Here is a 15075-nt window from a genome sequence, read left to right as displayed (position 1 = left end):
CGGCACCCCCCGCCCCACCTCACAACCCCCAGCCGCCACAGAGAGCCCGCCGCCGCCATGATGCGCGCCGCGCACCCGCCTCCTCCTCCTCCTCCCCCGCCCCGCCCCTCCCCGAGCATGCGCCCCGCCGCCATTTTGCGGCATTGGCTGCGAGCGGGCTGAGCCGCCGCGGCCGCCGTAGCCGTGGGGGCAGCGAGGGGTGCGCTGAGGTGAGGTGCTGCCGGCCGGTGCGGGCCGTTTAACGGCTGTTAACGGTCCTCTCTGGGTTTTAACGGTCGTTACCGGGCGGTGGGCGTGGGGTAGCGGTAGGGTCTGTTGTCCGGGGGGCGGTCTGAGCTCGCTGCGGGTCCTTCTCGCACCGCCGCGTCCAGGGCTTGAGAGCGCATGGCTTAGGGAAGCGTTTTAGGTCGAGGTTACAAACTTGACTTTATTCTTTATCTTTTTTGCGGCTGTGCATCTACAATTATACTTTTTCTTTCGCATTCCAGTTATCCGAGCCTTGATTGACGTCCAAAATGGCATCCCAAAAAGAAATCCTGAGCGATGAGCGGTTCAGCCGTGTCACCAGGGATCCCAGGTTCTGGGAGATGCCAGAAAAAGATCGTAAAATCAAGATCGACAAGCGCTTCCGATCGATGTTCCACGACAAGAGGTTCAAGCTCAAGTGTGCAGTGGATAAAAGAGGGCGCCCTGTTAACTATACCTCTGTGGAGAACCTGAAGAAGTTTTATGCCCTGTCAGAGTCTGACTCTGAACTTTCAGAAGGTGATAGTGAAGTATGCACAGAGAAGAAAAAAAAGAAGAAAAAAGCTAAGCCGAAAGAAGTAGATTGTGTAAAACCACTTGCTGATGGTCACCCAAAGAAAGAGAGTAAGCTAACCAAACAAGGGGCTGACCAAACGGGTGAAGTAGTGTCAAAACTGAATGATCAAAGTGAGGGGCAGAAAGTTGCATCGAGGACCAAGTTGAAAAAGGACTCTAAGAAAAGTGTAATGGAAATTGATCAGTGTCAGGGAAACGAGGACCTCTCGCCCCCCGGGGAAAACAAGCAAAGAAATGAATCAGGGGGAAGATTGGTTTCGGTTCAAAACAAGCAAAAGCCTTTGCAGCCAAGTAGTGCTAGATCAGATAAAGCTCCTAGGAAGGATCATTCCCTAGGAGGAAAAACAAAAGAATCAGGTAAGTTGTTAAAGTAACAGGTAAATTCACCTGTATTTATGTGTGTGTTGTTGCAGTTGTTTTATCCATATAATATTTTTTTCCCCACAATATCAGCCATAAAATAACTGACTCAGGTTGCTGAAGAATCAGAGTGTCCTTCTGTAACATCGTGGACAATGTTGTCCTTTCCTTTGATGGAACTGAAATAGTTTGTTAGGATAGTTAGAAAAGTAAAGCGTATAGTTGTGTGTACATTTGTGTATTTGCCAAAATGAACATTGAATATAAGGTCTGATGCCATGAGAACTTAATATCAGCAGTTAAGTGAAAGCATAAGAAGAGCAGCATAAGCCCTGAGTAGAAGAGGGAATTAGAGAGAACAGGTGACTTGAGCAACTGTTTATACTATCTCTGTGCGTATAGCCTGAATTATTAAAACCCAACTTTTAATCTATTTATTCTGTATATAATTAAAATAAAATAAAAATAATCTTATTAGTTTGCTAATACAGCTGTAGGACTGAAGAGCAATAAATTAGACAAACTGAAGAGGCAATACGGATGATTTGTTTGTACTTCCATGATACAACTTGTTCTTGTGTTATGTACTAAAAGAGGTTTTGTAACTCCTTACTAAGTAAACCTTTGTTTTTTCCTCTTTGTAAAAGATCATATGTAGTTGAAGCATAAAAATAGGTATTGTTTATATTTTAGGGACTGTGCGCAGAGACACCTATGATGAAAGTGATGTCAGTGAAAGCCAATTAGAGGAAGAAACTTCTGAGAGAGAAAACTCTGAGTGTGCAGAAGCAGAAGAAGAGGAGTCAGAAGACGATGGGGAAACAGGCGAGGATGAGGAGTCAGAAGATGATGGGGAAACGGGCGAAGAAGATAGTGATTCAGAAGACGATGAAAGTGATATGGGGCCTGATCTAGCTAGAGGTATAGGGAACATTGAAACAAGCTCAGAGGATGAAGGGGATTTAGATGACCTATTTCCAAAGGAGCCTGAGATTGAGCATTCATGGGGTGAGCTGGATAAAGATGCCCCTCGTGGAGAAGAGGTAAAACTACATCTGCATGGGGAAATTTGCTATGTGATTATGTCAAAGGTGTATGTTGTTATGAGTTGGTTGTGGATCCTCATCTATATAACTGTTTGTGAAAGTATTTTTCATAGTGTTTTTTCAGCATTTCTCATTACAAAATGCAAGCCATCATGAAATTGGCTGAGAATGAGAGACCTTGGGCATTCTCTCCTGTGTTCCTCTGCATCTAAGCAGAGGCTTATCTATGAAAATGTTATCTGCAAATGAAAGAACAGTGGAATTGAGCTTTTTAAGAAATTCTGGAGTTTTAATAATACTGCTGATGTTGATTACTTATTTGTTTCCACTTTTCTAATTTTTTTTTTTTTAATTCATGCTTGACGAAGTTAACTTACTAGACAATGAAACAGGACTTTAAAACTGAACACAATTATTGTATATGAAATCATAGTAGTGTGGTGATTCTGTAGCACTGATATTTACTGCTGTTGTGACTAACCATGTGATGATAACTCAGTCCTAAGTGCTGATGTTATAAATGCAGTCCTAATTTTGTGGTTGGTGCGGTCCAGTGCACCAGTTGGTGCTTTACCATTTGTTCACCATTTGTGTCTTTTTATCTGCTCTGTTGATTGCTGTTTCTGGCTTTTGCTAGTTTAAGAGATACTGAGCCTTGGGGAAAATATTACTTTTATCTTTTCTGCAGTTTGTTGCTGACTTAATTTTATTTTATTTTTTTTTAAGGAAAGTTGCTAGAGGATTGTGTATTCCACAAAGCAGACGGGAATTAAACTTACAAATTTTGTCTTTTTTTTTCTCCCGTTCAGATTACGAGCAGACTGGCAGTTTGTAACATGGATTGGGATAGGCTGAAGGCTAAGGATTTGCTGGCTTTATTTAATTCTTTTGTACCCAAAGGAGGGACTATACTTCATGTTAAGGTAAGACCTGATTTCTAAAAGAGGTAGTGACTTTTACTGGAAAGAGGGGGGGAAGTCTGCAAAGAGAGAGAGTTCCGTGGAAGAACCAAAAGACAAATTAACTCCAAGTGCAGTTTTGCTGAGCTCAGTGGTGGAATTCTCCAAGTCTTGTAGACTACATCTCTGTAGCTAGTTTGTTTTTCGCTAACCAATGGGGTAGATAACTCAATCTTAAAGCTGGCAGTTTCCAAGTGCTTTACAGTCCCTGTTGCTATTTCAGAGGTCATCAATTTTGAGTTGTTATAAACTGGTTAAATTCTGATAGTTAAGTCCTATTTTTCCATTTTTAGTGTCTGCGTCCAGCAGAAGTTTTTTGAGAAGCGTTATTACTGCAATCCTTTTTGAAATGGGCCACATTGTCAGGGCTTCTGTTCTTCGTCTGTCTGAAAGCATTCTCATTTTTAAACCTGTTTATTCCACAGTCTTTTCTGTAAGTTAACAGTAAGAGGGTGTTAAACTGTGGAATTGATGGCTTTATTTTTCTTCTGCTAAAACCAGTGAACTCTAAAAGGCTTGCTGAGATTGTTTTCTTAATTGGTATATGCTATGCTGCTGCAGTTAAAATTTATTTTTCTGTTGTATTTGTAGATTTATCCTTCAGAGTTTGGAAAAGAGAGATTGAAAGAGGAAGAACAACAAGGACCTGCAGAACTATTAGATCTTCCAGAGAATACCACAGAAAAAGACGGGTATTAACTTAGTCTTCAAATGAGAGATAGAAGCCTTAATTCCTACTGAAAAGCCTGGTCAGCTGCTTTTTGCAGATTTTCATTTGTGGGAGTCTCCTGTGGACAAATTTATTTTACACCTTTTTTTGAGAGAGATTTTAGGATTTTAGACCTGACTCTTGTTCGCTGTCAATGCGTTGAATAGATGCATTATGATAAAACTTGAGAAAATTTTCATATTGATAAGTGACTTGAAAATTTTTATTGCGTAGCTTGTTGCAGTAATAAATGGAATGAATGTGTGGAGAGCTTAAGATGTTTTTCTCAGCAAATTGCCTTTCATACAACAAACTCCATTTGTTTACTGTCAAAACTTTTATCTGCGTAACCAACAGGGACCATTACTTAGCCCAAGAATTCCCAGGTTGAGACTTCCTGCATGCCACCTGCAGCGGCCATGGCTTACTAGGCTGAGCTCATCAGGCCTACTGTTGTCCAGGCTTCTTCAGGCATGTCTCTTTTTGTTTTGTTCCGCTCCTCTCTTGTTCTGCTTGAAAGTCTTGTGTGTATGGAACTGGAGAGGTTTTGATTTAATATTTTTCCAGATTTTCCAGATGTTTGGCAACCTGTGTGGAGCCCGTTTTGTATAATATATCCCACTGGACTGCCCTATATTTGGAGAATTTGGATGCTTCTAAAACAGTGTAAATTTCTTTGCGGAAAGTCTCTGGTGCATCAGGGAATTGTATAATGAACTTAAAGCGTGCGCTGAAGTCAGCTTCACCCTGTGCTTCAAGGTGCACCATAAAGTATAGGGTTTACTGCTCAGTGGGCTCCAGACATTCAAATATAATGATTGGAAATCCAGATATCTCAGACACCTCTGTGATACCTCTGCACATACCCTTTACAGTCACAGGCCAGGACCTCAGCCCTGTGATCTGTCTCCATTTTTCCACCAATTCATCTACTTGTAAGCCGCTCTTTTACTCTTTTTAACTTTTGATTCATCTTCTGTGATGACAGCACCACCTGTGCTACCAAAGTTAGTATCCTGATTCCTGTTCTCAGCCATATCACTTTCTTATTCATTACTCCAATATTGTTTCTCTCAAGCATGAGGATCTGAAATCCTGTCCTCTTACAGTCTTGTGGTTTTAGTTGATGTTCTTAACATGTAACTTTACTTCTGTATGAAAATCATCAGCCTTGCAAGGAGCCAGGATTTCAGGTGCCAGCTCAGCTAAATAAGTGCAGACACCTGGACAGGAAAGATTAAATGGTACTACTTGGGGCATGCAAAGATGCTACCCTGTGTGTCCTGTGCAGAGACGCTAACCTCATGATGCCTGTAGGAGGCAGAGCTGGATAGATTTGCTGCTGCATAAGGTCTTCAAGTGATTTGAATGCTGCTAGTAATTTAGAAGTTGGGAATTTCGCGACTCTAGTCCTAGCATGTTGGCTCATCTTGTGGAAAATGCCATTATAAAAGCACTGAGTGAAACACCACCTCCTTTAATCAAACTATGAATTAGTTTTTTTGAGTAAAGCTGAATGGGAGTTTGTAAAACTTCACACTAACATATAATCTTAATAAAAGATGAGGAGTGTGTTTGAATGGTGTATGTTTTTAAGTTGATTATGTTGTTTCCTACTTTTGCAGGCTTTGCAGGGAAAAATTAAGGGAGTATCAGTTTAAACGACTGAAGTACTTCTATGCAGTTGTAGAATGTGACTCTCCAGAAACAGCCAACAAAATTTACGAGGAATGCGATGGGTTGGAATTTGAAAGTAGCTGCTCTTTTATTGACCTGAGGTAAATTCAGTGCTGACTGTCTTACCTATGTATCCTGGGTGGGGAGGGGGCCAATAAATTTAAAACCAATTTTAAATAATCTCAACTAAACGATATTGTCATTGTAACCAAAATGAGATTTATTTTTTTTAAATTAGGCAATCGATACATTGTTAAGGTGTGGAGTTCTTTTTGTTTGTTTGTTTTCCCTTTAGCTGGAAAGTTTCATTTAAAAAAAAAAAAAAAAAGATTTTTTTTTTTTTTTTTTTTAAAATTGCAAGTTTGAGAGGAGCTCTGAATAGAGAGATTATTCTTGGGTAAAATGTTCTGTTTTCATCTTCAATCTTTTGGTAAAATTCAAGTTGTTGAGAAAATGGGACAACATACGGCTGCTCTCGTGCTTTTTCAGGGTTGCTTACAACAGGGCAAGAATGTTGTCCTGAAGCTGCAATAGATTACTATGCTAGTTCCTGTGAATAAGCTGGAAGCTCTAATATTTCAAAAGTCACGTTTGGGAAGAAGAATTTTAAGTTCTAGTGGTGCTTTATTGTTAGTATTTCCTTTTGTTACCAAAAAGTCTTCTGGTCTGAGCAGAAGTGAGGTTACTAAATCATGGTAAGTTTGGACAGAAGCTGGCTTTGTCTGCTGGAACCCACATTAATGGGCACCCTTGGAAATTGGTGAAAGATAACTTTTTTGTTTTGAATCATAGTCTAGAAGAGTTTAATTCATTATCCTTTGAATCATTCTGGAGGAGACCAACTCTGCCAAATAAACACGCAATTTTTCTTGCTTCTAAACACAGGAAGATAATGTTTTACAGCAGGCAGCTGTATGAAATTCTCCAATGCTTTTCCTAATCTTCCACTTTATTAAATTTTAGTGTTGAATAGTATTCATCATATTACATTTGTAGTGATTAAAAATAAAAACTCAATTTCATATGTAGTGCACAAAGGTTTTTATTTAATCTAACTTCCGCTGGATACCAGACCTGTCTCTAAATTTTTTCCTACTAATTATAATGTTAATGATGTACCAGACATCCTTAAAATGTTTTGATTTTTTTTAAATTCATCTGATTTAAAATTGTATTTTACCTTTTTTCTTCCTAATTTTTAATATTATAAACCTTCCTATAAAGCAAATACTTAAAACATAATTCCTTGAAAACTAAGAATCACCCCCAAAACAAACAAACAAAATACCACCCCAACTCTGCCTACTACTAAACTGCAAGTTGTTCAGTTTACTTCCCCAGCATGGTGGTGGTAAAGACTGAAAATCCGTGGAATAGCTGTGCAAAAGCCAGACAGTTAATGTGTGTGTGTGGTATTTGTGTATTGCTTTGGTTTCCTTCTCAGGCTTACTGACTATATTTTAGCAAATTATTTTGTGCTGACGTACCATATTTGTGAAAAGCTTAGACTGCTTGTACTATGAAATTTCCCAGTATATTTGAATAATAACCTGCTTTATCTGCCTGTAAGATTTATTCCAGATGATGTTACATTTGATGATAAGCCAAAAGATGTAGCCTCAGAAGTGAATGTGTCTGTATATAAGCCAAAGTACTTCACATCTGCTGCTATGGGAACATCAAAGGTATCTTTACAATGCTTTCATAATGTTTTTCTAATTTGTTTAGTTTTATTGTCGGATTTTAAATTATATGTAAGTGGTAGGGAAGAGCTTCCTGCTTGTCTTAAGCATTTCAAAATAGAGACATCCAGCATGTTACAAGATGCAGGCATGTTACAGAGCTGCACGCTGTGACCCAATGTATAAGCTTTAATTTTGTTGTATGAGGGGCTCGGCTTTTCTGTTAGAAATTGAATGCTCCATTTTGACCTCGTAATACCCCTCTTACAAGTTGCGCATGGACTGAACTTTGTTATCCGCAATTAAATCTTCTAATGTGCTGAAAATGGATGTTTGGGTGTAGTTCAAGAGGCTTTTTGGTGGCAGTGTCAGGCTTAAACAGTTGCTTCCCTTCCTTGTAGCAATCCATTTCTACTGTCTTATGTGACAGCCAAAATGTTCATCTGGCCATGAAATGAACCGGATTGGAGAAGTGATTAGTTGAGAACTAAGTAATTTCTGCAGGATCATTTTTCAAGTCGTGTGTTTCATCTTCTTAGTTGAGGGCGCAGTTGCGCAAACACTTTATTGTCCCTATTGCAATCCATGCCTGATTCCAGGAATGAGTTCGTGCTGGAGGAAGAGAGGAAAGAAGTTGGAGGCTGCTGCTTCAATACTGGTATCTGCTGCCACAAAGGAAACTTGGCTGACAGATTTTGGGTGGTGTGACCTGATGTTACAGAACCCTTGAATGCAATGGGAGACTTCTTTACTCTTTCATGTAGTTAAAACTCCTTGAAACTTCCATTGCTAAAGAATTTCAAAGAAGTTATAATGAAATCTATTATAATAAATTATTATAGGTAATTGTTCTGTAGTAACAAAACTAATAGGTTTACATTTTTTAAGTAGAAGGTAGTGATTTTTTTCTTAAAAAAACTGTCTTGACATGTTTAATGTTAGTGCTTCAGCTTCTAGAAGTGGCTTTCTTATTTTTAAGGTAGATGTAACATGGGATGAAACAGATCACGAGCGAGTAATGTCACTTAGCAGAACTTTTAAAAAAGAGGAGCTCCTTGATATGGATTTTCAAGCTTACTTGGCTTCATCTAGTGAAGAAGAGGAAGAACAGCAGCAAGGTACCTACATAAACGTTGTTCACAAAGTCAGTAGCTACATTTAATTAACTCATGTTCAAAATACTGTGTAAATTCCATAACATCAGAAAATGCTTTGACTGTCTCCTTTTACAGGGACTCATTATACTCTGAACTCCTTATACTCTTTATAGAGAAGGTGTGGTCAAGTTCTACTCTAAAAATAACCTATCTTTGCTCCAGACCTAAACATATCTGAAAATGGTGTATACTCGCTTTTCTGTATACATGACCTAAAGGTAGAGGGACCTGGGCGGTGGGCACATTTGTATCTTTGATTCACGCATTTCAATTAGGAGATAAATGGATTGATGATAGAATGCTGACAGATAATGCAAAACTTGAAAAATTCTGTAAGTCTTTGAGTTAGGCCTGATAACACGGCAGCTGTAGAGTTCCTCTGATTTACTGGGACTTGACATTCCTTTTTCCTCTCCCCTTTATTTCTTCTTGTTCTTTGTTTTTCTGTTTTGTTTTTGTTTGAGTTAAATACTGACTGCAAAAACAAACTTTTCCGGCGTTTTCTGTCCATAGTAAGAAAACACATGTTCAAATTTCTAAAATTTCTCTTAAAGCCACAGCTGAAATTCATTATACAGACCTGATTCTGATTCTCCAAATAAATAACATCACCATTACGACCTCAAAACGGCCAAATTCTTTGTTGAAGACAAAGGAAACACTTCTGCAGTGGAATTTGTGAAGTATATTAGCTGATTTAGGAGTTACAGATTATTCAGAGCATTGATAAATGAGACCGTTTGATTTTCATATTTAAACCTTGCTTTCAAAGAGCTTCCTGTTTCTCACTTGTCATGCAAAATATCTTTACCTAATGTAATTAATGTTTAATTAAGACAAATATAATGGTTATAAATGGAGTTTTTCAAATAGAAACATCATAATTCATCGAAATCATAGTTCATTTTCTTTTTTGCTGATATTGATAATACTGCTAAAGAGAAGAGACTTTTCATTGTACGTTTGACTGACTTTTCTAGAGACTGGTAGCTATCAGGTTCATTCAGTTCTGAATAAAAATAAACTTTTTTTTTCTGTAGAGTTTGAGTAACACTGACTTAATTATTAAAACAAACAAACAAAAAAAACATCCAATGGTGAGCGATCAGGAGTTTCCCTAATGATTTAGTCTCGAAGTGGCTGTTTTATGATTAGTAGCTTGGGCCTCTAAGTACAACATCTTTTTCTTTCTTTTTTTCTCCTACCTCTCTATTTTTCAGGGTAATGTAATATTTCAACTGGAAAATTCTATTTACGGTATTTAGTATATAATACTGTATAGCAATAGTAATGTAGTATAGTATTATATATGTAGTGATTTGCCATCCTTATGACCCTCTGTATATGTACTAAAGTCTCTGCAGGGCAAGGACACACTGAAGAAGCTGTCCTAAGGCTGGGCTTGCTGGGATACCCTAGACAGGACGTGGAACCTGTTCCAGACTTTAGAGGGCCCTGGGGAAGATGTAGATTGTACAAAGGTCCTTAGGCACAGCAGTAGCTCTTCTTGGGTAATCAGAGTGTGAATGACAGTAGAGAAAAAAAATGTGGTATGAGACTTCTGGTACTCCAAAGTCTTACGTTGTGGGGGGGGGGAAGGTAAGTTACAGAATGTGTTCAAGGGAACCTTATGAAAGACTGGAGTAGCAGCAAGACTGAAGTAGCAGCAAATTTTAATTGCTTTTGGATTCCTGTTGCTTCTTAAAAATAAGAAGGGAATGTCATGTAACTTTTAAAGTCTTCTGCATATAGTGCAAATTCCTCAAGTACTTCACTTGTTTTCACTCTAAAAATCAGTCTACTCTTAATTGGTCATATATATAGCCTAAATTACAAGGAAAAGAACATATCATTAAGCCTTAATCAAGTCTTTCAAACAGATGTTAAAATGGGTTTATACAGCATTAAAGTAGGTTGTTGTAATCAGATGTGTTTGAAGTGTGCAAAAGAGCATGACAGATTTTTCTGGTTATGGAGTTGGGAAATCTGCTGGCAGCAGACTTAACTTGGCAATATCTTGGCAGGATAAGTGTCCATTTGTTTCTCATATTACATAAAAATATGTTTATAAGCTGCACCTCCATGACCTTAATTTTCTCTAGTAATGGTTAGTAAAATGCATTAATAGGAGCAGTAGCTGCAGAGAAAAGTATTTCATTTTTTTGAGTTCAGGTTTTCAAGGCTACTGCTGCGTTAAAAGAACAGTGTCTGTTACAGCATGGTGATAGAATCTGGAAGTGAGCAACACTGAAGAAATTTTAAGTAAACTTTTGTTTCTGGGAAGGGAGAGAGATCGACCTAGAGTTATGTTATCACACTAACACACTTGAGACCTCAAATTGTGTAGTTCCTAATAATGGTTTTGAGAAATAAGTTGTTAATAGAGGAGTGGTGTTGCTATGTCTGTAACGTGTTCCTGACATTTTATCCGTTGAGTTACTGGATACAAAGCAGGATTTTGTCCAGCAGAATTATGTGGCACTATGCACAAAAGGGGAAAATAGGTATGGACTGTGATAAGAAGGAAAAAATGTTCTGGCCATCTAATTTATTTATTTGTATGCTTTATTTATAAACAGCTTTAGTTGCCCTGGTCCATTTCGTTTTTATTACATTTCTTAAGTTAAAAATGTCTGTTACCAATGTTGTTGTGATACAACAGATTTGTAATGTCAAGTATTTCAATTTCATGGACTTGGTATATAGTAGCTTGTGGGCACAAAGCATCTCCTTTGCATTGCTTCTGAACTCTGTTGCTTGGATGCATTTGTTGCGGTTAGTAAAACTTTGTGGCGTGCATCAAATTCAAGCCCGTAACTGCGATTCTGATTGTGAGCACCAATGATTTAGTTTATGGCATTTTAAACGACACTTCAAATTAAGCAGCATGGTGTTGATGCCTAAGATTTTGTGCTGTTTTTTTTTCTTTTCTTTTTTTCTTTGCAATAAAAAGATCATATTTGCTGTGCTGCTTTGCTGTGCCACGCAGAGTACGCGAAGAGACTGTATGACATAACGCTTGAACTGGGGTGGTTTTGAGCAGTTGTTCTTGATGGGGTGTTATGTGCAGGGAGTTCTGTAGAGAGCCCTGCTCTGCACAGTAGGAGTCTGAGCAAGGAGTTCTGCTGCCTTTGTGGAGTCTTGTGTTAGAAGCTCGGGACGACAGGAGGCTTTTCTGCTGCAGCACCAATGCTGGAGATGCACACGTGAGGAAAGAAAATGTAATCCTCGGAAGGAGGATTTGCGAGGTGGAGATTCACTTATTTAATTGTGCTGCTGATGTAGTTTTTAGTGATTAATGGTAAATAAGATCAGTACACTTAATAAATATTTTACGTTTTTAAATCTATTTTGCTCATTAGCTTAGCTATGTTAAATGGATCTTTAATATTTTATCATATGACAGTACATATGGTGTCTTACATATGAATACTGTTCATTTTTATGCTTGCTAGGACTGTTACAGAAGGCTAATAACTGGAAGATGATAAAACATGCAGCTATTTAAGATTGTCGCTGAATTCAATGGGTATTTATTAAATGCATTGCACACAATGTGATTTGGGTTGGCTTCTCTCCCTCACTACTCTGTAGATGCTGAGGCATTACTGCTGCTTCAATGGTAATGAGGATCTGACTTCTTAAAATATTCCTGTTGGGTTAGTTTTGGCATGTTGCTAAAATAATTCCTAAGGAAATAAGCCAGAGAGAGGAGTTACCAGTTAATGATTTAGCCAAGGCCAGGTGGAATTTCTTGGGATAAAATAGAAGCACCACAACCTGATGGTTTCTTTTTATGAAACACCTGAAGCTTGGTATGACTTGCTGGTTGGGGGTTTTTCTAAGGCGTATTTGTATGAGCGTGTTTTGTGTGTGTATTTTTTATTAAGAAAAATAAGATGGATTAAGTTCTAGGAAACCCCAGAACAAAGGTCAACTTGGCTTTCCTTCTGAAAAATTCATGTAACCTCTTGGAGTTGTTCAGCGGCTTAGAATTAAAGGATATCTCTGTGTGTGCTTGTGCAGGCTAGGATGTCCCTGCTCAAAAGTGGCTAGATGGGAACCCAGTCTGACTTCTATTTTATATACTTGTATTTTATATTCCTAATTTCATCTGCTTTTATGTTCTTTTCATTCACAGGCTAAGTTGTTTTTTCTCTTGATTGTATTTCTATTACAATGTAACTGTTAGTGTTTTGTTTTTGTTTTGGCCGTGTTTTTTATTCAAAAAGTCTTTAAAAAACATATTGGCAGAAAACATTACTGCCTTAATATCCATCAGAAAGTGGTTCCTCATGTTGTGCAACACAGTGTGATACTTGAAAGCTAGCAGCAAGGTTACTTGAACTCCAAACAAACTTCGAGAACATATTCAGTTAATTTTCCTTTCCTTTCTTGCAGCTGTTTTCAAAGTTCTTTATTTGCTTATAGAATGAAAAAGCTCTGAAGGGTTTTTTGAAGGCAATGTTAACATTTGTTTTAAAGCTATTGGTTTTGACAAAAGAAATTCAACTTGTATCAAAACTGGAAAGTGTGACAACGTGTCACCGCTTAAATTTCTCCTGGCAAAATTAGCAAATAATACAAATGAGTCACCCCTTCGTTACCCCATTTCAAGGGAGCATTTCTTAGCCAAAGGATCTCTTCAATTCCCATCCAGGATAGCTCTGCTTACCGTTTCGTATGACATCAGGAAGAAAAAAAAATACAGTCACTTATTTTTTTTTCTTACTCTTAAGAGCTGAATGCATTTTTGCTTGCTGCATGAGCAGATGCTTTTGTCTTAGGAGTTCTCTGCTACTGATCAGGAAAGTGGAAAAGCAGCTGCAGTTAATTGAACAGTCAACATTTCCAATCCCAGCCAACAACAAGCATTTTAAGGTTATGGGATGAAAAAGAACAACAGTATCAGAAAAAGAAAAAAGGAGCCCCAAAGCTAGATTTCTACTGTTCAAGGAGCTGCAGCATCTTTAAAGCTTAAAAAGCCTGTTCTCTTTGAAATGCTTCTTGAAAGCTTATTGCAGGTCACATTGTAATTGTGTTTTCCTTAGCAAAAATAGCCAAAACTGCTTCCATCTTGCTTTTTATCTTTAGTGACACGTTGAATTAATAAAAAGGCTTGAGTAATTTGTTAAAATTTCAAGATGCTTTGCACAACTTTTTTTTTTAGGTTTAGGTTTTTTGATGTTATTACTGTGCTGCCAGGGACATTAGGGACTCCAGGAGTTGTAAAACGCAGTAAAGGATGCTGTGTTCTGTCAGTGGTTTCCTTTGTTGGACAAACTCTTTGCCTTTTCAGATATTTTTTTATTTTATTTTTTTGTGAAGCAGGGGAGTTCTAGAACTGGTTACTTTTTCTGGGAATAATATATGAAAATACTTTATTTTGTTATAAATGATTTAATGTTCCTTAGGTGTGTTCCTTGAATGTAAATGGATCACTTTGAGGTTGTCTTCCATAGCTTCTCTTTTGTCTTTCTAGGCGATGATGTAGATCATGAAATGGAAGATGATAAACCCAGGAAAAGCCAAAAAGATGATGAGGAACAAATTGCCAAGTACAGAGAACTTCTGCAAAGTATCCAAGAAAAAGAGAAAAAGCAAGAGGAAAAGGGTATAGAAATGGAGATTAAATGGGTTCCAGGTAGGCTTTAACTTTTTTTTCTTTTACAGACTTGGGCAGTGTGCAGTATTGGCCTGTTAATGGGGATACGATGTAAGGTGTATGATTTATAGTAGTAGAAACTGACTTTTTTCCCATAAATTGAAATCCTAGTGGAATACAATGGAGGAAATAGAAGAAATAATGACTGAACTCAGTTCCTCAGCTGTAAGATTCTCTGTGTAGCTTATTTACTTGCCAGTTTTTCTTGTGCTTGCTTTTTCATTCATCGCTTTATAGATTTTACTTGAGTAGAATTCATGTTTGCAATAGAATCATAAAACATACCTACACTTCTAAAAATGAAACAATATGATTTGGAAACGTAGCATGAAATTGAAGGAGAGTGGTTTTAAAATCTTGCTCGCTTAATGCGAAAGGTTTGGGGGAACAGAAAAGGGAGAAGTCTGATCTTCCAGTGAGACAGCTCTGTGGGAAGGAAAGCCACCAGGAAAGCAAGCTTAGGGGATACTTAGTGATGTATAGATAACTTCACCATATAGAATCCCAGCAGATCTCTTCTTGAGAAAGAAGAAAACTTTCTGAAAACTATTGTCTGTTCTTTTCCTTTGGAATGAAAATGCATTGAGACGCTTAGGTTTTGTTTATGAGCGTGCTCCTTCCATGAGAAGTAATGAGCCAGTTGAACAAGACACTACATCCAAAAAAGGGATGGTTTCTTCTGTAGCCTTTCTTCCTTCATCCTGGCCCCAAGCTCATTCTGACAGCATGTAGCAGCCCTGGAACTTGATAGATTTATTTGCAAGTTAATTTAATTTGCTAAAATGGCAGAGCTGCTCTGGAAAAAAAGGAAGTGAATCTGTGCTGCTGAGTTAAAGAGTCCAGCGTTTGGTGAAGGCTCAGAGGGTTGAATGATGTGGTCCAAAGACTATGAAAGTGTAACATGCCCCTTCTAGGGGCAGCAGTTGTTGTATTGGCTCAGTACACGTAGGACTGCAGTCTACACAAGAACACGATCTGATCTGTTACTGTACATACAA

General features: G+C 38.0%; 1 protein-coding gene across 2 annotated transcripts in view; it reads left to right on the top strand.

Moving 5' to 3' along the window:
* Positions 1-137: 137 nt before the first annotated feature.
* Positions 138-15075, top strand: part of ESF1 (ESF1 nucleolar pre-rRNA processing protein homolog) — a 30394-nt gene continuing 15456 nt past the window's right edge. Inside the window, exons 1-9 of one of the 2 annotated variants that reach the window (XM_082755682.1) lie at positions 138-209; positions 489-1179; positions 1876-2225; positions 3038-3151; positions 3779-3879; positions 5522-5674; positions 7144-7258; positions 8235-8373; positions 13895-14056. In XM_082755682.1, the coding sequence (XP_082611808.1) occupies positions 516-1179; positions 1876-2225; positions 3038-3151; positions 3779-3879; positions 5522-5674; positions 7144-7258; positions 8235-8373; positions 13895-14056 (1798 nt within the window). In that variant the 5' untranslated portion in view covers positions 138-209; positions 489-515. Of the gene's footprint in view, positions 210-233; positions 255-488; positions 1180-1875; positions 2226-3037; positions 3152-3778; positions 3880-5521; positions 5675-7143; positions 7259-8234; positions 8374-13894; positions 14057-15075 lie in introns of those variants that run through there. The other variant, XM_082755683.1, reaches the window with a different exon arrangement.

The sequence above is a fragment of the Aythya marila genome (genome assembly GCF_965140915.1).
Source record: "Aythya marila genome assembly, chromosome: 3".
Classification (NCBI taxonomy): domain Eukaryota; kingdom Metazoa; phylum Chordata; class Aves; order Anseriformes; family Anatidae; genus Aythya; species Aythya marila.
The sequence above is the reverse complement of the archived record's forward strand: the minus strand, read 5'-3'. Positions and strand labels throughout refer to the sequence as shown.